The sequence below is a fragment of the Bubalus kerabau genome, chromosome 8 (assembly GCF_029407905.1).
Source record: "Bubalus kerabau isolate K-KA32 ecotype Philippines breed swamp buffalo chromosome 8, PCC_UOA_SB_1v2, whole genome shotgun sequence".
NCBI lineage: Eukaryota > Metazoa > Chordata > Mammalia > Artiodactyla > Bovidae > Bubalus > Bubalus kerabau.
In genome coordinates, this window is record NC_073631.1 from 69875559 (window position 1) to 69900273 (window position 24715).

Consider the following 24715-nt stretch of genomic DNA (forward strand, 5'->3'; position numbering starts at 1 on the left):
TGTTTTGCTGCTCCCTAAGCTCAGTGTGTAACTTCTCTGAAGGACTGAAGCAACTGACATCCCAGCATGTTGGTTCTGAGGACTTGCCGAAGGGGTGAAAGTAGTGGAAGACATGATACCTAGGTATTCCATAACTTAAAATTTGGAATTAATAGAAATTCTTATAGATGGTTTCAATTTATGAAATAAGGTAAAAATACGAATACTTTGTATTTTTAACTTCTTAGTTTAGCATTCTTGGATTTTTAAAATGATAACCACAGCAGCATGTATTTGAAAGTGATGTATTTTCATATATTTATTGGAATTAATTTTAGAGAGAAAACTTACAATCACATCACCAGAATGGAACAAAGATAAGCCACCAACTGTGAGAGGAGGACAGGACAAGTTGTCATAGTCCCATTCTGTTACAGAGAAGACACTGCACCAAGGAGGAAGGCACAGTCTGAGGAACCCTCGCTGCTGGAAAGTGGTAGAGCTGGGTTGCTACGTTGTTTGTTGATCAAATGGGTGAAGGGAAAAAAAAAAAAAACATTTAGGAAAAGAAAATGAGTCCTGCCAAATGGCTCCTCATCTAGCATGACTGAACAGAGGGCCAGCATTTTCTTAATAGATCAACATCCAGCTGCTGAAATTTAAAAATTTCAGTCTCTTCTTACATCACTCCCATTTGTGTTTAACAACTTTTGGAATATTTCTATGTTTCATTGGTTTGATAACACTTTGCACATAACCCTTGAGTGCAGTAAAAACATTAAAATGGAGACCTGAGAACTAAGAAGAAATGACGTAGAAGGAACTAGGGAGATGGAGAATGGGTGATCACTCCAGGCAGAGGGAAGAGCACACACGAAAACTGTGAGCTGTGAAGGAGCTTAGGATTTTTAAGGAGTGAAGAGGCCAGTGTGACCTGAGTGCAAAGTGAGCGAAGCACTGCAAGAGACAAAGCTAGAAAGGTGGGTGTGAGCAGACCATTCAGGACCTTGTCACTTGTAGGCTTTTTGAACATAAGTCATCAAAGGGAAAGTAACATGGTAAGATCTGCATTTAAAATATCACTGAAGCTGTACAGAGTAGATGGAAGAGGGGACAAGATGGGGCTATGGGAAAACCAGGTAGGAACTGTTGGAGTACTTCAGGTGGGATATTTTGATGGCTGGTGGGAGAGTGCTGGAAGTGTGGATGGTGAGGAGAATGTGTGCATGCTCAATCCCTCTATTTAGTCATGTCCCACTCTTTACAACCCCATGGACTGTAGCCCACCAGGCTCCTCTGTCCATTGAATTCTCCAGGTAAGAATACTGGAGTGGGTTGCCATTTCCTCCTCCAGGGGATCATCTCCTGTGTCTCCTGCATTGGCAGGCAGATTCTTTTACCACTAAGGAAAATGAGATTTATGCCAAAGAGATTTAGGAGGTAAAATCAACAGGACACTCTTTCATTCAGTTCATACAAAAGAGGAGCCTGAGTTTAATTAGAGGCTTAAAGAAGAGATACTTTTACAGACTTCTTGTAACTAGGAGCACACACATGATTCAGTTCTGACTTCAGGGGCTATAAGGAAGACTTCTGGAAATGCTCCTTCCTGAATAGAGGACAGAGCCTTCTGACAGAAAAACATCTTTTGGAGTATCCTTGATTCTTGAGTTGCAGCACAGCGTGAGAGAGTGCAGCTGCCGTCTCTCAGTGAGGCAGCAGACATGGGAATAAAGCCCGGCATACTAAGGGACGACGTGGGAGTGGGACAAATAGAACAAGTATTTTCTGTGATACAGGTGAGCCCCTGACGAGTGCTGGAATGATCTATCTCCTGACTACTAATTCAGTGAGATAATATGGATTCCTATGATTTAACCACACTTTACAACCACAGTTTTCTGTTCCTTGCAGCCCAAAACATTCCTCCTTGATATAATCTAGTAGATTATAGAAAAAAAAAAGATATTTTTCAAAAGGCAAACAGGTAGTGTTGTCACATTTTTTCCTGATCAGTCTGAACAGTTCTTCCTGGAAGAATGATTTAGTGAAATGTTTAAGTAATGGGGAGGTTTTTAGAGGTGGGGGATGCATCTGCAAAAGAAGGCACTTTCATTGAAAAGGCTTGGACTTAAGGAAATGAGAAGATAAAGGTACGTGTACAAACCTGGGTAAATCCAAAATGCTGGGTAAATCCAAAAGATGAGGTGAACCAGACTATCTGAGATATCATGGTAGTTTGACTTTTAAAGACAGAGTTTTAAATCAAAACCATTAAAACTTATTTTCCTCCATTTTTGAATCTAGAATTGTTTAAATTTATAAAAATTTTCATAACCAATCCCATGCAAAAAAAACAAGAAAAGAGAGTTAATGTTAAACAAATATGGTTTTATTATGTAAGTATTGATCTAGGAATCCTGCTGTTTGTTTCGATAAAGAGAACATGGCAGGGGTGGTCCTAAACCTCTACATTGGTAAGTCATGAATACAGTGTAGATACATTTAAAAGTTGATTTATCTACCCAGTGAGTAGTTGTGACCTTCAGTTGAAATATGCTTAGATTGGGCAGTACTTACATTTCTTCATAATATTTTTTTCTTGTCATTTTTAATTTTTCAGAAATATGTTGATGGTTTGAGAAAAGACAGTTTCTTTTTTTAAAAAAAATTATATTGTTTATTTCTCAGGTGGCCTTAAAGTGCAATAAATGATTACACTAAAAGACAACAGAAAATAAATTTCTAGAGAGCAAGGTTTGCTTACTAGAAATTAAAAGAGAAACTTTAGAATTTAAACCTGGCATTTGCAATTTTAGTAAATCTGGCATTGCATCAGAGGCTGAGAAATTGCTGTCTCTTTAAAGCATTTATGGTGGCAACTAGGGCAAGGAAAACATGCGATGAGAAAACATAAGACACACAGCTAATCAGAATGAAGAAAATATGGATCATTTACATTCTCTTCACCCAGGAATGACCATGGTCGATGTTTGGGTGTTAGTCCTTTTACTCTTTTTGCCCCCTATTTTCACATTTTCTCCATTCACCTTCTCTCTTCCCTTCCCTTCCTTTCCCTCCCTTCCCCCTTCCACCATCCCTTTCTTTTATGGACTTTTCCATTCTTTGAAAATTGGATTCACTGCTCCCATGGCCTTTTCCTTTATAGTTATCCATGTACTGGTAATTTAATATTTCTTTTCTTGTTTCTGTGTATTCACATCAGTTTTGTTGGATTTAGTGTGTAAACTTTTAAAGAGAGGACATTGCACCCATGCCTGATGGTGGAACCCACTGTTCATAGCATCTCATCCTGTGCCGTCAGGTTAACATGAATGCATATCTAGAAGTATAAAAATTATAGTCCCAGAATATTACTAATCATGTCAGTTTCACACTTGACCTAAGTAAGGCTAGTCTGTACAATTCACCCTCTCTCTGAAATTCAGCCATCACCAGCTGACTCTTCCCAACTCTCCAAGCCTCCTCTTTTCTGAATCTGGTTCCTTAGTATTCTTGGATATTATTGTATGCCCCTCATTTTCCTTAAAAAATTATTTGTAGGAAAATTTAAGACCTAATCAAAAGTCACTTTTTCTAGAAATTCTTTTCAAAATCTTAGGGGCCACTGTATACTAAAGTTCATGGCTTAGTATAAGTCATGTTTTGGGATAGCCAGAAAAAGAGACTGTTAGCCTATAGTCACATCTGGGACAAGCCTCCCTACCCTCCCCAGATCTTTTCTGCTCCAAATTAGCTTAACTTTCCATGAAGATCTGTTGAGGGGGGATGAGCATAGTTTACTTCTGGATTGCCCAAACCCTTTGTGGGCCAATGCTTATCAAGGGAAGGATGTTCTATTAATTGCTCTTTTTTGGATGAGCCCTACACTCACTTAAAATTCTGTCCCTTTTCCTTCAGGAGGAAACCAAAACAATTGGTTTGGTGCCCAATTGTTTCCAACAGGAGAATTCAGCCAAATAACCTGGCATGCTACTGACAGGACTGGGTGTGTTTTCATTTTATCGTAAATTGTTTGCTTGGTGTTTGTCCCCATGACTCGACTGTAATTTTGATATTTATTTATTGTCTGACTCCCTCACTAGAAAATGAGTTCCAGTGTGTTTAGTGATCATTTACAGAACACTTTCTAGGTGCTAGGTATAGTTCTAATTGCTCTATAAATACTAAGTTATTTAATCTTCCTAAAAGCCCTTATGAAACAGGCACTATTATTATTATAGATGAGGTAACTGAGACACTAAGAACTTAAGTCACTTGTCCAAGGCCACGCAGCCAGTAAGTACTAGAGTCAGCATCTGACCCCAGGAAAACTGGCTTCAGCATCCAGAGACTGACTTAGCACTGTGCTATGCCTCTCCGTGAGCACTTGGCATGCGTGTGTGCTAAGTTGCTTCATTTGTGTCCTCGTGACCCCATGGACTGTAACCCATCAGGCTCCCTTGTCCAAGGGATTCTCCAGGCAAGGATTACTGGAGTGGATTGCTGTGCCCTCCTCCAGGGGATCGTTCCAACCCAGGGATGGGACTCATGTCTCTTACATCTCCCATATTAGCAGGTGGGTTCTTTGCTACTAGCGCCATCTGAGGACTACTAGAACAGGTTACTATGAGTCTTTAGGACTTGGCATCTGCCTGACAATAATAATTTTTAATATTGTTGAATGTGTGACCATCCAATGCATAAATAGGAATGCTTTCTTGGTTATAATATGACTGACTTGTATAAAGAAGTGTTTTAAAAGTGGCAGTGAAATAAAGTTTTAATTGGTTGTTATTCTTAAGAATAGCCTGATTTGAGGACTTCCCTGGTGGTCCAGTAGTAAAGAATCCATCTTGCCACGCAGGGACATGGGTTTGCTCCCTGGTTTGGGAACTAAGATCCTACATGCCGTGAAGCAAGTGAGCCAGTATGCCACAGCTAGGGTCTGTGCCGCAGTGAAATGTCCTGCCTGATGCACCAAAGTCCGTGTCTGCCGCAACTAAGACCCAATGAAACCAAATTAATTAATTTTAAAAAGTTATATAAAAAAAGGAAAAGCCTGATTTTCTTTAATTCTGAGGAGTGAAAACAGTAGGTATGCCAAATTACCTGATACATTTTTGTGTTTTCCTTAAAACTGGAAGAGTACTATCATGTTGCAATACACATTGAAGGAGATGAGGTAGGGGGTAAGGTGTGGATTGGGCAGAACAGTGTAATACCAGAGGATGGCAGCTGATATTTTATTAAATATTGTACTTGGGGAATAAATGAATGATTTAGAGGACATGACATTTCAGAACACGGTTCCACAGCACATCCTGACTCTCTCAGGAAACAAAGATAATGCCACTTTAGTGTTTATCAGAAAATCACTGATGTAAATAAAAGTCGTGTGAATGTTCTCTGTCTGGTCACCTGGATCCAGGTCAGGGCCAGGGTAAACTAGATCCTGTAAAAGGTGATTTGCTATCTGTGGTTGTTCGTTTCCCTTTTCAAAGAGTCGATTTGGTTATGCTCCATTTTATTTTATTTAGATTTTATTTTCTCTTTTGTGCTTTGTTGATGCGTCAGCTCATTAGGTCACACGCGTACAGGCATGAGGTGGATATCTGATGGGAGGGTAACATGATGCAGGGAGGGAATCTTTTGGTTTCCTCACCTGCTTCAAAGCCAGTGTCAAACTTGAAAGTGAAAGTTCTAGTTGCTCAGTCGTGTCTGATTCTTTGTGATCCCATAGACTGCAGCCCACCAGGTTCTTCTGTCCATAGGATTCTCCAGGCAAGAATACTGGAGTCAGTAGCCATTCCTGTCTCCAGGGGATCTTCCTGACCCAGGGATCAAACCCAGGTCTCCTACACTGTAAGCAAATTCTTTACTGTCTGAGTCAGAAGTCCATAAGAAATCGCTGCTTTTCTATCACAGGCTGTTAGAAAAGGTGCATCAAAGTTTTGGGACTCAGCTTTCTGCTCAGTGCCAACACAGCTAAATCTCACACTGTTCACTCTTCAGAACATTCAGGTTCACCTATTTGATGTAATTTAAGTTACATAGTGGGGGAAACCGCTTCAGATTTTAAATGCTTACTCTGGGCTTTCACTTTGCTATGTGTTTATCCAAAAGTGGTTACTGTTCTTCCCACTTTTTTTTTTTAATGGCAGAGCAACCCTGAGAGAGAGATTATAAGTTCTACAGTTTTATCTTAGAAAGTTGAAGCAGTTTGTTCAAGGTCACAAGAGCATAAGAGGTACAATTATTTTGACTCAGTTTCAATTACTCTTTCCTTAATACAGTGTTCTTCTTATATTTCTATTTGAATCTCATATTGCCATTTAGTTAATCATTCCATCAATAAGTGTTTGTTGGTATCAAGGCTATTATATCAAAAGAGGTAGTCATACTGAAAACATTCGAATTACATCATCATCTTCTAAGTTTCCCACTTAGAACAATGCTAAATCATATGTGGTTGCTTGCATATTAAAGCCCTATGGAGTCACAGAGCACTCAAAGCTTAAACTAACACTGGGAATTGTAATTATATACATTTCTTGTGTAAAGACTTGATGGTTGGTTTGAATTACGAGCTGTGTGGCTTTGGGGAAATTACTTAATATCTTTAGGCTCTGGTTTCCTTAAATGTAAAGTGGGGATAATAGTACCTACTTCTCTGGATGGTTGCCAAGATTGAAGAAGACAATATATTAAAAAAAATTTTTAATTGATTCTTAATTGGAGGATGATTGCTTTACAAAGTTGTGTTGGTTTCTGCCGTACAGCAACACGAATCAGCCGTAAGTATGTACATATCTCTTCCCTCATGAGCTTCCCTGCCCCATCCCACTGCTCTAGGTCGTCACAGAATGTCACAGGGCTCCCTGGGTTGTATTGCAGCTTCCCACTAGTGATCTTTTTTACACCTGGTAGTTACATATGTCAATGGTACTCTCTCAATTCATCCCATCTTCTCCTTTGCCTGAGACAATACATTTATTAAGTCCCCAGCACATGTAATAGGCACTCAGGAAATGTTAGTTTCTCCTTGACTAACTTCTTTCATTGGCTGTGTAGGAAAGCACTGTGAACAGACTCTAGAAGTCAATCACTTCCAAGTGCTTTTGGAAAATAATGAGTAGAGAGTCTTAAAATTCACTGTCATTATTGTTGGTTGGGGCCCGTTGTTTCCACCCCACTCCCCCGAAGAATATCATGTTAAAACTTACTGGAGAGTATTTCATAGGCAACAATTTGCTCTGAAACTTTTTTTTCAGAAAGATACCTAATGATTAAATCAAACCAAGCAGAAGTTTTCTGTAAGAATGCTGTTCATCCTTTCAGCTCTGCAAGTGCGTTACCTGTTGTGAAAGGAGGAAGTGTGCTCCGTTAAGCTTGAAAGCAATGTTACCAGAAAAGGATTAGCAAATCACAAGGCAGAATCCTTAGCAGTAAGGCCCCTACTGAACTGTGACTGAGGCACAAGCCAAGGAATATGTTTAATGTGTGCTGCCCCATTAGTTCCTGGAATCTTAGTATACAACCCACACCACTGAATCAGACCCAGAAGAGGGAAACAACAGGAGGATCATGGCTCTGCTATGCAGACATAGCACTATTGTTTCCAGAAATTAGTTTTTATTTTATTAAAGTAATACTGGAGAAGACTCTTGAGAGTCCCTTGGACTGCAAGGAAATCCAACCAGTCCATCCTAAAGGAGATCAGTCCTGGGTGTTCTTTGGAAGGACTGATGTGGAGGCTGAAACTCCAATACTTTGGCCACCTGATGTGAAGAGCTGACTCATTGGAAAAGACCCTGGTGCTGGGAAAGATTGAGGGCAGGAGGAGAAGGGGACGACGGAGGATGAGATGGTTGGATGGCATCACTGACTCGATGGACATGGGCTTGGGTGGACTCCGGGAGTTGGTGATGGGACAGGGAGGCCTGGCGTGCTGTGGTTCATGGGGTTGCAAAGAGTCAGACACGACTGAGTGACTGAACTGAACTGAACTGAATATATTGCACACCAAGTTCAAAAGTCAAATGTTATTAAAGTGATTATAGTAACTAACAGGGGTTTCTTTTTCTTTTCTTTTTGATGTGGACCATTTTTCAAAGTCTTTATTGAATTTGTTACAATATTGCTTCTGTTTTATGTTTTTTTTTTTGGCTGTGAGGCATGTGGGATCTTAGTTCCTTGACCAGGGATCAGACCTGCACCCCATGCCTTAGAAAACAAAGTCTCAACCACTGGACCACCGGGGAAGTCCCCACATGGATTTCTTACCTTATTTCTTCTCTTAGTTCTCTTCCCCAACCACTTTCAACAATTTTGGCTTTTTATTCGTGGCACATGCACATCTCTGTATTTCCAAATAATATGTGTATTATTCTCTCTTTTGCTTAATCCATATTTGACCTCTATTAATTTCCTATTATGACATTTGAGGATTTTGTTCTCTTATAGCATCATGCCTTCTGCTTCCCTTCTCACAGATCCCAGTAGGGTCATATTACAGCTTTTGTTTAATTGACTATTCCATTTTGATATTATTGTGCCTTTGTAGATATTGTTCAGGCTAAGCATTATAATACACAGATCATTATATTTGCTTTCCAACTTTTTGTCTTTTTCTAAAGTTAATAATGACCTCTCCTTGTCCACTCTCCCTCCACCTCAGTCCTTTCAATCTGCTTGTTTTGGGTCCTATTTCTAATATTTTCTGCACCTTCCAATGGTTTCTTGGTACACTTTCCTACAAGCGCTGTCATATCAATACATATATATGTTCCATTTTGTTTTTCCTAAAAATATCCCTCCTGGACACCTCCTCCTGCTTCTGTAGGGACTGACCTGTCTCTGGGCTGTTGGGGGTGAGGTGGGGTCACAGCAGCCCAGAGAGAGGGGGTTTGAGAAGAAGGGCGTGGTCAACTGTGCCTGCAAATGAGAAACCAAGCAAGCAGAGACCCGAAGTCTCAGTGCGGCTGGTGGGGCTCCAGGGAGAGCGCCCTGTGGGGAGCACAGGTGCTGAAGCTGGGCCTGTAGGCGTGATGGTGTATCACAGCACCTCCACACCTGTTCCCACGCCATCCGGCCTCAGTGATGACCCATGAGGTTGCTGGGTCAGAGAGACAAACAGGCACTAATTTTTAAGTTTCAAAGGGGAGAAAACGGAGGCTCAGAAATGTTGGAAGCCTTGATCTGCGACTGAGCCGGGTCTTGTGGCTCTAAATCCAGTGCTCCATGAAAAGATGCTCAACATATTCATTATCAGAGAAATGCAAATCAAAACCACAATGAGGTACCATCTCACGCCAGTCAGAATGGGTGCGATCCAAAAGTCTACAAACAATAAATGCTGGACAGGGTGCGGAGAAAAGGGAACCCTCTTATACTGTTGGTGGGAATGCAAACTAGTACAGCCACTATAGGGAACAGTGTGGAGATTCCTTAAAAAACTGGAAATAGAATTGCCATATGACCCAGCAATCTCACTGCTGGGCATACATACCGAGAAAACCAGAATTGAAAGAGACACGTGTATCCCAATGTTCATTGCAGCACGGTTTACAATAGCCAGGACATGGAAGAAACCTAGATGTCCATCAGCAGACGAATGGATAAGAAAGCTGTGGTACATATACACAATGGAATATTACTCAGCCATTAAAAAGAATGCATTTGAATCAGTTCTAATGAGGTGGATGAAACTGGAGCCTATTATACAGAGTGAAGTAAGTCAGAAAGAAAAACACCAATACACTATATTAACGCGTATATATGGAATTTAGAAAGATGGTAATGATGACCCTATTTGTGAGACAGCAAAAGAGAAATAGATGTAAAGAACAGACTTTTGGACTCTGTGGGAGAAGGCAAAGGTGGGATGATTTGAGAGAATAGCATTGAAACATGTATATTATCATATGTGAAATAGATCTCCAGTCCAGGTTTGACGCATGAGACAGGGTGCTCAGGGCTGGTGCACTGGGATGACCCTGAGGGATGGGATGGGGAGGGAGGTGAGAGGGGGGTTCAGGATGGGGAACACATGTACACCCATGGCTGATTCTTGTCAATGTATGGCAAAAACCACTACAAAACTGTAAAGTAATTAGCCTCCAATTAAAATAAATAAATGAAAAAAAATAGATGCAGTGCTATTGTAGGGCTCCCATGAAACCTTTCCACCATATCACAGCACAGGCAGGTTGTGGCTTGGTTTTAAAAACTCATTGGGCAGTAAACTGCTAAAATTTATGTAACTCTCTAATTTTCTAGGCAACAGTGAGTGATGATGTCTCACAGCTGTGAAGGATACTAATGGTGTAAGCCTTCTCATAAAAGTCTCCTCCAGCTGTTGAGTTTTTAGACAAACATTTGTCCTACTCTGTGCCCCCAATACTATACTGAGGGCTGTATGCAGATTATCTTAAGCCTCACAGTTGCTCCATGGAATCAGTAACAATACAAGTTCATGATAATGACAAGGAAACTGAGGTTTAAGAAGTAGAGTAACTTCCCCTAAATTACACTATCAGAAAGTGTTAAGGGCCAGGATTGAAACAAGGGGGTTGTAACCTGTAATTGACTTGTGTAACAGGCAACTGGGGGCTTCCCAGGTGGCTCAGTGGTAAAGAATTCGCCTGCCAATTCAGGAGGTGTGAAAGACACAGGTTCGATCCCTGGGTTGGGGAGGTCCCCTCGAGGAAGGCATGGCAATCTACTCCAGTATTCTTGCCTGGAGAATCCTCATGGATAGAGGAGCCTGGCGGGCTATAGTCTATGGGGTCACAAAGGGTCGGAGAGGACTGAGGATTGAACACACACACACACATACAAAGGCAATTGAACTAGAGACTTAGATCTTCAGACTCTCCAAACTGAATTATTTTGAGACTTAATCATTCCTTCTGGATAGAAGGAGAAAGAACATGGTGAAGATTAGCTGAGAAATGGATAACTAGTTCCCAGAAAGCTTCAATAACTTAAGTGTTCGGACATTGGGTAGAACTCTAAATGGTGGACAAGAGTCAGTGTGCATTTTCAGATTCTTCTGCTTCTGCCATCATCCCCTCCTCCACGAAACTGAAATATTACTGGGCATTTGAGTATTTGTAGAAGGATTATGGTATTAATTTAGAAAATGTTTGAGTGCCTACTGTATGCTCGGCCTAGACCAGATTCCCGCTTTCATGAAGCTTACAGGCTGGACAGTGTCATTTTAGGGATTAAGTTGGTTCTGTGGTTATGGAGGAGAGAAGCCTATGGGGACCTTAGACTATGGCTGTGCAGGGTCTTATTCAGCCTCTGAAAGTCTGAACAACCTTCCCAATGCTACAAAGCTATTTTCCCTTCTTTGTTACTAATTTCCAAGTTTCTTCAGATATCCAAACACCTTGGAGAGAATGGATTAATTCCCAGTTTAGGTGAAACCCTGATTGCGCTAAACGCATTCTGCTCTAATGCAAACACTGGGATCACCTGGAGGGCTTGTTGAATGCGTAATGAGGCGTCCTCACATGAGCGACCGTGGTCATGTGAGCATAGTGGCTTCCTCTCGGAGTTGCAGGTCACTTCTACATCTCCTACTGACCTAGGGAGCAGAAGGAAGAGGAGGAAACGAGGGCGCCACTGCCAGGCGGCCCCACTACCCCTGCCACCCCCCAGGGTGCTGCCGGCCCTCGGCGTCCCCATTGGCCTGGCACCCTGGCTCTCGGTGCTGTTTCTGATGTACGTCCTTGGCTTCAGCAGCATTTTTGGCTGTGATAATCCTGCTGCCCTTCAGACTCAGGCTAAACAGAATATGCGGGTGAGCACCACAAAGTTCATGCTGCTGTATGCCTGGTATTACTGACCCAACGTAGTTTTGTGTTTCTTTGGTGGCTTTTTGATCCACTGAGTATTTGGAATATGATAGGGAGCCGTTATTTTTAGTTGCTTTATTTGCATTTGGCAGGTTATTTTGCTCTGGGTGGACTATTTCATGCTTTTTGGCTGATGGAGTTTGGAAAGTTTGCGTTTGGGACTGGTGAGGAGTCCTTAGCACTTGCTCAGAATACATATGCTGTGAATTGGTTTAAAGGCAGAGAATTAAACTCGGTGTTTGGGCTCCAACTTAGCATGGCTAGAAATGGAAGTACAGTAACCATAAGCCTCATGGGATGGCCATATTCTAAGGTTGAAGTTTTGTTGGGTTTTGTTGGTCACACAACACTTGAGGTCACACTTATGACTGGGGGTATAACATATATTTTTCCATTAGTTTGTGCCTTGGACTTTGCTTACCTGTATCAGAGAGCAGAAAGAATTCTTCATGAAGAACAAGGGAAAACAGGTGAGGTTGTTCAATGGCCTGATTTTTCCTCACCTCTGTGGTGGTGCATGTTTATCCACTGTGTTTGCTACTGTGTTGCCGTGTTCCCTTTCGTTGAATTTGAGAAAGTTTTTTTTTACAGAGAAATTTGGATTTTCCTCCCCAAGTAGTGAGGGCTATTAATAATATTGTATATGTATTAGTAATATCAGCTCCCATGTCACCAGTATTTAAGCTCCTGGTGGGTAAAAAAGGGGAAAAAAATCCTGGGTTCTGTGTGCAATGGTGGCCACTCTTTTCTTTTCCATTCTTGTTTTTTTAACTGAAATATAGTTGATTTATAATGTGTTAATTTCTGCTGCACAGCAAAGCAATTCAGTTACATACACATATATGTATATACATGTATATACTTGTGTGTACATATATATTCTTTTTTAATATTCTTTTCATTATGGTTTATCATAGGATATTGAAGATAGTTCTCTGTGCTATATAGGACCTTGTTGTTTATCCATTTGATATGTAAAAGTTTACATCTATTATACCCAATCTCCCAGTCCATCGCTCCCCCAACCCCCTCCACCTTGGCAACCATCAGCCTGTTCTCTATGTCTGTGCTTCGGTTTTGGTTTCATAGATAGGTTCATTTATGTCATATTTTAGATTCCACATACATGTGATATCACATATGGTTTTTGTCTTTCTCTAACTTCATGTAGTATGATAATCTCTAGGTTCATTCATGTTGCTACAAATGGTTTTATTTCATTCTTTTTATGGCTGAGTAATATTCCATTGTGTATATGTAGCACATCATCTTTATCCCCTTCTCTGTCAATGGACATTTGAGTTGCTTCCATGTTTTGGCTATTGCAAACAGTGCTGCAGTGAACACTGGGATGCTTATATCTTCTTGAATTATGGTTTTCTCTCAGTACATGCCCAGAAGTGGGATTACTGGATCATATGGTAGTTCTATATTTAGTTTTTAAAGGAACCTCCATATTGTTTTCCATAATGCTTGTACAAATTTACATTGCTACCAACAATGTAGGAGGGTTCCTTTTTCTACATACCCTCTCCAGCATTTGTTATTTGTAGACTTTGGATGTCCATTCTGACCAGTGAGATGGTACCTTATTATAATTTTGATTTGCATTTCTCTAATAATTAGCGATGTTGACCATCATTACATGTGTCTATTGCCCATCTATATTTCTTTTTTGGGGAAATGTCTTATTTAGGGCTTCTGCCCTTTTGATTGGGTTGTTTTTGTTGTTGTTGTTGTTGAGTTGTTTGAGCTGTTTGTGTATTTTGGAAATTAAGCCCTTGCTGGTTGCATCACTTGCAAATATTTTCCCCCATTCTGTAGGTTGTGTTTTCATTTTGTTTATGGTTTCTTGTGCTGTGTAGAAGCTTGTAAGTTTGATTAGGTCCCATTTGTTTGTTTCTGTTTTTATTTCTATTGCCTTAGGAGACTGACCTAGCCTCCTAAGGTCAGTCAGTTTATATCATTGGTACAATTTATGTCAGAGAATATTTTGCCTATGTTCTCTTCTAGGAATTTTATGGTGTCATGTTTTATGTTTAAGTCTTTAAGGCATTTTGAGCTTATTTTTGTATATGATGAGAGGATGTGTTCTAACTTAATTGGTTTACATGTGACTGTCCAACTTTCCCAACACGACTTGCTGAAGAGATTTTTTTTTTCCCCATTGTATCTTCTTGCCCTCTCTGTTAAAGAGTAATTGACTGTAGGTGTGTGGGTTTGTTTCTGGTCTCTCTCTTCTGTTCCACTGATCCATATGTCTGTTTTTAATGCCAATACCACACTGTTTTGATTACAGTAGCTTTGTACTATTGTTGGAAGTCTGGGAGGTTATGCCTTCTGCTTTGTTCTTTTCCTTAAGAATTACTTTGGCAATCCTGGGTCTTTTATGGTTCCATATGAATGTTCTAGTTATGTGAAAAATGTCATGCGTAATTTGATAGGGATCACATTGCCTGTAGATTGCTTTGGTTAATATGGCCATTTTAACAGTATTAATTCTTGCAATCCCAAAGCATGGGATAGCTTTCCATTTCTTTGAATCATCTTCAGTTTCCTTTGTTAATGTTTTATAGTTCTCAATCTATAAGTCTTTCACCTCCTTGGTCAGGTTTATTTCCTAAATGTTTTATTTTGGGGAGTGCAATTTTAAAAGGTATTTTCTTTATACTCCCTGATAGTTCATTGTTGGTATAAGAAATACAATTGCTTTCTGTATGTTAATCTTGTGAATATGCCTATTTTAAAGTATAATTCTGAGGACTGTTTTAGCCTGTGTCTTTTGTATTGCTGAATTCTGCTTTGGAATAGGCTCATCAGTGGTGAGGTTTGGAAAATTGTACCTGGTACATACAAGTAATTGTGAGTAAGGACAATTATGGATGTCTTTGGATCTTGTATTGAGATAATTTTCACAAAGTGTCATATCCTAGGGATATGTCTTTTTCTCTATCTTAAAGCAAAAATCTTTTGAGGGGGTAGAAGGGATGTTTTATATAGAATAAACAATGGCATTTTGATAGGCATTCTCTTTTGCAATAGTGAACATTTGAAAGATATTCTTATGAAGTCTCATTTTCACAAATAGCAGATTGTGCTCTGCTGTCTTTAGTTATAAGAGGTTCCTGAACATGAACCCTTTTGAGCTTCCTTATCTCTCTGTTACTGAGGACCCTAATTTCTTAGGGACAGGATTTTATGGTATAAACTGCACAGTTTTTTTTATAATCCAATTAAATACAAAAAAGTCCTGTAAATTATGATAATTGCATATCTACAAGGATAAATAAAAACACTGCAAAAGGAATACTTGATGTCTTTAACTTCTGATTTTTCAAAAATATTAAAACACTGATTTTAACTCTTATTTGTGTGGGAAATTATCTCTGTAAGAAAATCTAAGCTGGAATAAAGAAAATTTGCCTAATCAGTTATTGCAAGATTATGGGGGTAGTTTTTTCTCCAGAGTAGGACCTTAAATAACGTTTATGTTTTTTGCATTTAAGAAGACGTGGATATGAAATTTCTCTGACAAACACTTTTTTAGTTGTACCACCTTTTTACCCTGCACCACCACCATCCTCACTGAAAAGCTCCCATTAAGTTATGGGATCCTTAGTTGCCATATCCAAAGGGGACTCATCACCTTATCTTGTAGCAGCATCTGACCCCCATGGCCTCTCCAAACCTGACATTCTGTCTTTCTCTGCTTTCTTCTTATATTCCTGATTGCCTTTTCCTCTGCCCATGCCTGGCCTTCCTTGCAAAGTTGTCTAACTTTGCCTGCTCCTTAGATTTAATTCTTCCTCAGGGACCTATTATATGTGCTACGTCACTTCAATTGTGTCCAACTCTTGTGACCCCATGGAATGTAGCCTGCCAGGCTCCTCTGTCCATGGGATTCTCCAGGCAAGAATTCTGGTGTGGTTTTGTTGCCATTTCCTCCTCAAGAGGATCTTCCCAACCCAGGGATCAAACTCATATCTCTTATGTCTCCTGCATTGGCAGATGGGTTCTTTACTGCTAGTGCCACCTGGGGACCTATTACTGGTCTTTTTTAATTTCAGCTGGTGATACAGTCTGATCAGGTCTTAATCTACCAGCTCATCCCTCTCTCTTGAGCTCCAAAACCATAGGTTCAACCATTTTCTAGACATTTTTACATGGGTGAACCATTGGTTCCACAATGCATTCTGCAAACTGAACCCATGATTTTCCCCTGCTAATAATCCTGCTTTCCTCCCCATAGTCTCTTTTCTTCCTAAATATTAACTTAATTATAAAGACCAGAAACAGGGATGACACTTGTGACTATTTCCTTTTTAATCCTGGCATCAAATCAGTAAGTCCTGACCTCATCCTAAATCTCTTTCTTATCCTGACTCTTCACCACATCCCTTCCGCTGGGAGCCAAGTTTGGTTTGTCGTTGCCTATAACATCTTCCTGGTGTTACAGCTTCTGAGTCTCTAGTCTTACATCCTCTGTACTGTCCTCGACATGTCACTGGACATGTACTTGACTCACAAGGTTCCTTATTCCCTGGCACAGACCTGCTTGTTTCATCTCATTCCCCTTCCTCTTCCCTCACATTTCATGTTCTGGTTAAACCCAGTTCTAAGTTCTCTGAAATTTCTGTGCTTTCATGTATTACTGTTTATGGCTGGCCCCCATGTACTCTGCCTGGGGAAGCCAGGGAAAATCTCAGCAGAGAGTAAACATTGAGTTGAGACTTGCAGGATGGCCAGGAGTGTGCCCGACCGGCATGTGGTTGGTATTCACCGTTCTTGATCCCACAGAGTTTGTACTTCGGTGGGGGACAGATGGATACACAATTGAAGTACTTTGTGATAACCGCTGGTTTAGAAGTGTGTACAAACAGCAGTAGAAGGCAGGGAAGGAGGTCCTGGAGTATGATAATATCATTTCAACTCAGGAAAAAAATGACCCCAGCTTATCTGCATTTACGAAGCATCTATTGAAGTAAGGGCTTCCCAGGTGGCAGTAGTGGCAAAGAATCCGCCTGCCAATGCAGGGGATGTGGGTTTCATCCCTAGGTCAGGAAGATCCCCTGGAGGAGGGCACAGCAATCCACTCCAGTGTTCTTGCCTGCAGAATCCCATGGACAGAGGAGCCTGGCGGGCTACAGTCTATAGGGTCGAAAAGAATCAGGCATAACTGAAGCGACTTAGCACACACATACATAATGAAGTAAACCCCTCCCAGCACGAGGTCTAACATGGTGCTTGTGTGAGGCAAAATACATCGAAGTGGAACAACAAAATGGACTAGGACCTTGTGAAATGAACCTGAAGACAAAGCGTCTTTCTGAACCATACTCGTGAGACCTTCTTATTTTATTACATCAAAATGAACTTCATTTGCCCTCTCCTCCTTCTCATCCCCTCAGGTGAATGCTGGCAATCTAGAGCAGGGATCCCCAACCTCTGAGATCTATTACTTGATGTTCTGAGATGGAGCTGGTATAAAAACAGAAACAGAGTACACAATAAATGTAATCTGCTTGACTCATTCTGAAACCATCCCCACCCTCCGCCACCCATGTTGGTAGAAAAATTGTCTTCCACGAAACCAGTACCTGGTGCCAAAAAGGTTGGGGACTGCTGCTCTAGAGAACTTTGACTCGGGCCTCTCCTGCATTTCTCTGTTCTGCGTCCCTGGGCACTCTTATTCAATCCCACAGTTCCAATTATTATCTCTGGTGTCTCGCCCAAGTCCCCATCTCCAGCTTGGGTCTGTGCATGCAATTGCTCATGAAATATCTGCCTGGAAATTTCATAGGTATCTCTCTGGAGCTCACCATCTTCCTTACTTTTTGCACCCTCCTCAAGAAACCCCCGGCTCTCCTTGTGTTCATTTCAAGAAATATTATCCAGTTGTCAAATTAAGCAATGCGGGAGTCGTCCTTGATCCTTTTATTTTTTATGTATATAATTTTTATTTATTTGGGTGGGCGAGGTCGTTGTTGCTCTGCAGGCTTTTCTGTGGTAGGACAGGGGCTACTCTCTAGTTGTGGTGGGTGGGCTTCTCATTGCCCGGCTTCTCGTGTTGCAGAGCACAGGCTCTAGGGCACGTGGGCTCAGTAGCTGCGGCTCCTGGGCTCTAGAGCACAGGCTTAGTTGCTGTGCAGCACGTGGGATCTTCCCAGATCAGGGATCAAACCCGTCTCCTGCATTGGCAGACTGATTCTTTACCTCTGAGCCACCAAGGAAGCCCCCTTCTTGGTTCTTTAATCCAATCTATAACCAAACTTCTACAACTCTGTCTCCTAAATTAACTCAGTTCTATTTATCTCTGCTTTGCTACCACTTCATCCAGGCTATATCACCTTAGTCCTCTAAATGACAACATCTGAGTGACTCCCTGTGTCTAGCCTCTCTACATTCATCTGCCCACATATTCTCTGATGGATCCAAAGTCAAGTAAGTGATCTTTTAAAAATGTAAGCCCAATTGTGTCATTTGTTTCTTAAAACCCATTAACACTAAACGCAATGTGGTGACCTAGATTACATCCTGGAACAGAAAAAGGACATTAGTGGAAAACTCATAAAACCTGAATAAAGCCTGGAGTTCGGTTAATAGTAATGTACTAATGTTGGTTTCTTAGTTTACTGTGGTTATGTAAGATGTTAACATTAGGGGAGTGGGTGAAGAGGGCACAGGGACCCTCTGCAGTAGCCTTGCAACTCTTCTGTAAATATAAGACTACTCCAAAACTAAGTTAATTAAAAAACAAAACAAAACAAAACAGTAGCACCAGACTTGTTTATGTTAGAGTCTAAAATCCTTTACATGATGACCAGCTTTCTCTGTCCAGCCAAACTAAACCTATTATTTAATTCTTCCAAGTGACATAAGGGCTTCCCAGGTAGTTCAGCTGGTAAAGAATCCGCTTCCAATGCAGGAGACCCTGGTTTGATTCCTGGGTCGGAAGTTCCCCTGGAGAAGGGATAGGCTACCCACTCCAGTGTTCTTGGGCTTCCCAGGTGGCTCAGTGGTAAAGAATCTGCCTGTAATGCGGGAGACCTGTGTTTGATCCCCGGGGAGGGGAAATCCCCTGAAGGAGAGCATAGCAATCTACTCCAGTATTCTTGCCTGGAGAATCCTCATGGACAGAGGAGCCTGATGGGCTACAGTCCATGTGGTCACAAAGAGTCAGACATGACAGCGACTAAGCACAGCAAGTGATGTAAACCTTTTCATTGCCAGTATTCAGTGTCTGGCCCATTAATAAGTGCTTGATAAGTATTCGTTGAAAATTAATGAATATCACATTTTTAAAATCAAAATATTGACTATGGATTTGGGGATTGGTAGATCTTGGGAACTTGTAAGCTACCTGAGTTGGGTTTTCAGTTGCAGGCAGGACGGCCCAGGTAGCACTCCTGTGTACTATGTTACTTTCCTCAACTCCTCAAATCTCTTTTCTCTTGTTCCTTCCAGGCTGCTGTTCTCGAAATCCTGCACCAGCTCCCTTCCAAGCTTGGAGACCAGGTGCCCATTTTTGTTAATGGGAGAAAGGAAAAGGTCTTCCTCTACCCACCCTGTCTCTGCCCCACCTCTTACAACCCACCTGTGGACAGTTTAACAGTGGGTTCTGGAAACAACACTGCCTCCTTTCAGGTCTAAGTACTAGAGTTATTCCAAGGGCAGGAATTTCAAGCCAGGTAAGAGGAGCCACGTCAGGCTGCCAGATGGTGGGGAAGATAGACATGAGTGAGCAGGCTTCAGACTACAGCAAGGTAGAGGGGATCAAGTGTTGCAATCACATTCGAGAAAAGGAGTCAAATGACCCTCATTACACATTAGAGCCCTGTTACAATAATACCCCTTATGATTACTTGGACTTGGATTTAACCTGGGACAAATCCTTTTCTCTCATGTGTCTTCTTTTCCACCTCATGTTATATCCTTTCCTCGCCTAAGTCATCATGCTTAAAACCCAATCAGAATATTTTCCCCAGTTTTTTAGAGGAGCAAACTCATTCCCAAGGTCATATGCAGCCAATAATAGGTCCTTGGCGGCTCAGACAGTAAAGAACTTGCCTGCAATACGGAAGACCCAGGTTTGATCCCTGGGTCGGGAAGATCCCCTGCAGAAGGGAATGGCAACCCACTCGTTTTCTTGCCTGCAGAATCCCATGGACAGAGGAGCCTGGTGGGCTACAGTCCATGGGGTTGCAAAGAGTTGAACACAACTGAGCGACTAATACTTTCACTTTCTGCTACTCAAACGTGAGTCTTTCTGACTCCATTTGTTCTGCCCTCCTGCAGGCAGCCTAGGGTGATCTGCTCTCAAGACCACGTAACTCAACGAAGGACATAAACACAGTGGGTCTTACAGAAAGGGAAGCTAGAGTATTGGAACCCTAATCGCAGGCAGGCTCCCCAGGAGGAAACTGGAGGAGGGGGGTGGGACCAGAGGTGAAGACTCCGTGGGATCTTTCTTTTCTTATTGTGCTTTGGCGATGATAGACATTTTATTGCCTAAAATCCATGTGGGAGCAGTGTTGTGAATATTCTTTCCCTCTAGCCCTCAACACCAATTTCTTTCATGTCTTCCCAAATGATAGACAGAGAATTTAATACATTTAATGCTTTTCCTTCCATTTACACTATCATAAATTACAAAGTATTGTTCACTTCACAAAATAAAACCATTTCCAGATAATTTTTTGACAGTATCAAGAAGTACATAAGCTACAACAAACACCTGTACAGCTGGGAGGAAGGATGCTAACAGGGACCAAGCAGAAGCATCCTGACCCCCGAGTGCCAGCGAAGTCCTTTCACATGGCCCTTGAGGACTTCCAGAATGACGACTGCACTGACCTCTCCCCTCAGCTCACTTAACACGGTAATTCTCTTCTGGTCACTCCAAAACAAGACTGCTGAGTAGCAACATGAATCATCTCAGATAAGCAGAGGAAAGACATTGTAGTTAGGTTTAAGAAAAACAAATTTAGGTTTACAGTTTTTTGACATTTTAAATATTTTACCTATGTTACAAAATATAGAAATCTTGGTGTTGAAAGCTCATGATAAGATACATAGAACCAATAAGATAGAACTATAGTCATCAAATCATATTAAATTATCCATTAGAGCTACTTTCATCAAGGAGGTACACATATTCATAAAAACCAAACGTATTCATTCTTTAAAAAATAGGCTTGTTTATAAAACAAAAACGAAAAAAATCAACAATGACTCTGCAGGTTTCACTTTTCAGAAATACAGACATACGGTGAAAATGCAACTTGCCATTAACAGATGAATTCAGAGTGCTGGCCTGAAATGAAGAGGAAAAGCGCTTTTTACGTGGCCTAGATATAACCAGTGTTTCCAAATCGTTTTATGTAAAATGACCACGTTCTGCGTGTTCTATGATGTATACACATGATATGGAAGAACTATGACCAATTCTGAAACATACTTTGGGATTTCACAAAATTTCTATGGAAAGAAAATTGTAGATGTGACAGACCATCCTACAATTGCTATAAACATATACTGCACGATAGCAAAATGCCAGTGCTCAACAGCAAAAACTATTAAAAGCGGGGACAGAGGTGGGAGGTGAAATTTCACTGCAAAGCACTGATAAGGACAGAGGTATGTCAAGATAATACTGCATTCATGGGAAACTTTTTCAGGGATCACAGCGAGAAGGCAGGACAAGGTATACAGGGTAATAATCAATGCACTGCATTGAGTTCTATTTGCTAAAATAAAGTAACATTCTTGCAGCTAAAATAAAAATACATCTTACAATATAAGTTTCATTTAACATTTAACATATAGAATTGTCTTCTTTTTGTAAGTGGAAAATGTATAACTGTATCAAGTACCTCTATGAATTAAGTTCCCTTTTATTACTGATAAGACAGAAGTTTAAAGGTCTACACTGTTTTTTTAATAAGTTAAAGAAAGATTTATTAATCACTCTTCCAACAAAACAGACAGACATACGAGGCACGGCAAAGACCCGAGGTGAGGACTTTTTCTCGCCCTCATCCTTGCTGTTCTCCCGTGGAAGGGCCAGTGTCTATGAGACACAGTAGCCAACCTGGCAATCCACTGTGGTCCAGGAAATTCCATCACTTGTTTGGAAAACAAATCAAGTGCAAGAGATGTTTTTATTTCTTTAGCCTTATCAACTTAGATGGGGCTGGGGCCACTCAACTCATTTCCCTGGTGAATTAAAACAAAACGTCTTCATTTTCTATTAAGATCTGCACAATCAGCTTTTGGTACCGCATGTCATGGAGGGTGGTGAGGGTGCTGTCCTCAGGAGGTCTCATCAGGGTGGGCCCAAACACGATCCCCAGATTTTCAGCATTCATGAAATTGTCCTTTTCATTCATAGTCACCCTGCAAGACAAACATACACAGAGAGACATTATAGAGAGTCAAGGGTGGATTTGTGTACTGATTATGAACATAGGCCCCTGAGAGCTTCTCCGGTTTCGGAGTTTGCAAAAGAAAATTGAGGACTGGAATTATAGAGAAGTATTTTTTAAAAGGTAATTTTTGGATTTTCTTGAAGAGATCTCTAGTCTTTCCCATTCTATTGTTTCCCTTTATTTCTTTGCATTGATCACTGAGGGAGGCTTTCTTATCTCTCCTAGCTATTCTTTGGAACTCTGCATTCAGATTCTTCTATCTTTCCTTTTCTCCTTTGCTTTTAGCTTCTCTCCTTTTCTCAGCTATTTGTAAGGCCTCCTCATACAACCATTTTGCCTTTTTGCATTTCTTTTTCTTGGGGATGGTCTTGATCACTGCCTCCTGTACAATGTCACGAACCTCCATCCATGGTTCTTCAGATACTCTATCATATCTAATCCCTTGAATCTAACAGAAGCAGAAAATATTAAGAAGAGGTGGCAAGCATACACAGAAGAACATACAAAAAAGATCTTCATGACCCAGATAACCACAATGGTGTGATCACTGGACTAGACCCAGACATCCTGGAATGTGAAGTCAAGTGGGCCTTTGGAAGCATCAATATGAACAAAGCTAGTGGAGGTGATGGAATTCCAGTTGAGCTATTTCAAATCCTAAAAGATGATGCTGTGAAAGTGCTGCACTCAATATGCCAGCAAATTTGGAAAACTCAGCAGTGGCCACAGGAATGGAAAAGGTCAGTTTTCATTCCAATTCCAAAGAAAGGCAATGCTGAAGAATGTTCAAACTACTGCATAACTGCACTCATCTTACATGCTAGTAAAGTAATGCTCAAAATTCTCCAAGCCAGGCTTCAACAGTATGTGAACCATGAATTTTCAGATGTTCAAGCTGGATTTAGAAAAGGCAGAGGAACCAGAGATCAAATTGCCAACATCTGTTGAATCATAGAAAAAGCAAGAGAATTCCAGAAAAACATCTACTTCTGCTTTATTATCTATGCCAAAGCCTTTGACTGTGACTGGATCACAACAAACTGTGGAAAATTCTGAAAGAGATGGGAATACCAGACCACCTTACCTGCCTCCTGAGAAATCTGTATCCAGTTCAAGAAGCAACAGTTAGAACTGGACATGGAACAATAGACTTGTCCCAAATCGGGAAAGGAGTATGTCAAGGCTATATATTGTCACCCTGTTTATTTAACTTATATGCAGAGTACATCATGTGAAATGCCAGGCTGGATGAAGCACAAGCTGGAATCAAGATTGCCAGGAGAAATACCAATAACCTCAGGTATACAGGTGACACCACCATTATGGCAGAAACTAAAGAAGAACTAAAAAGCCTCTTGATGAAAGTGAAAGAGGAGAGTGAAAAAGCTGGCTTAAAACTCAACATTCAGAAAACTAAGATCATGGCATCTGGTCCCATCACTTCAGGGCAAATAGATAGCCAAACAATGGAAACAGCGACAGACTTTATTTTTTGGGCTCCAAAATCACTGCAGATGGTGAGTGCAGCCATGAAATTAAAAGACGCTTGCTCCTGGGAAGGAAAGCAATGACAAGTGTAGTCAGCATATTCAAAAGCAGAGACATCACTTTGCCAACAAAGGTCTATCTAGTCAAAGCTATGGTTTTTCCAGTAGTCGTGTATGGATATGAGAGTTGGACTATAAAGAAAGCTGAGCACTGAAGAATTGACGCTTTTGAACTGTGGTGTTGACTTTTGAGAGTCCTTTGGACTGCAAGGAGATTGAACCAGTCAATCCTAAAGGCAATCAGTCCTGAATAGTCATTGGAAGGATTGATGCTGAAGCTGAAACTTTCAATACTTTGGTCACCTGATGCTAGGAACTGACTCATTAGAAAAGACCCTGATGCTGGGCACGATTGAAGGCAGGAGGAGAAGGGGACAACAGAGGATGAGATGATTGGATGGCATCACCGATTCGATGGATATGAGTTTGAGCAAGCTCTGGAAGTTGGTGATGGACAGGGAAGCCTGGCATGTGCAGTCCGTGGGGTCACAAAAAGTCAGACATGACTGAGCGACTGAACTGAACTAAATTTTCAGATTAATTTTTTAGATTATTGACATTGTCTTCAGCCCACAGAAGTGAACTACTAAGTGAATCTGGTATAGGCACACTTTTGAACACTATAAAATCAGTCCTCTTTCTAAATAAACATGGAACTCTCATTGAAGGAATATTGACTTGAAGGGGCAGTAAAGATTATTAGGTGGCCCATGATGCATACAGATTTAGTCTAGACTTGTATGACTGTCTTCATTTCCCTCTTCTTGCTGTCCACTGTCTGTATGCTTGTGTGACTGTCTTTATCCTCCTCCTCGCTTTCTACTGGTCTATATGCTGGAGGCTTGTATGCTTGTCTTCACTTCCCTCATCTTGTTGTCCCCACAGGTCTGTATGC

At 41.0% G+C, this 24715-nt stretch overlaps 1 protein-coding gene and 1 pseudogene across 1 annotated transcript in view; one reads left to right on the top strand and one right to left on the bottom strand.

The window, feature by feature from the left end:
* Positions 1-11479: 11479 nt before the first annotated feature.
* On the top strand, positions 11480-21216 carry LOC129658341 (major facilitator superfamily domain-containing protein 1-like; annotated as a pseudogene).
* CHN2 (chimerin 2) overlaps positions 20435-24715 on the bottom strand; it is a 338827-nt gene continuing 334546 nt past the window's right edge. Inside the window, exon 13 of the mRNA XM_055590490.1 lies at positions 20435-22241. Coding sequence (XP_055446465.1) covers positions 22070-22241 — 172 coding nt within the window. The 3' untranslated portion in view covers positions 20435-22069. The remainder of the gene's footprint in view (positions 22242-24715) is intronic.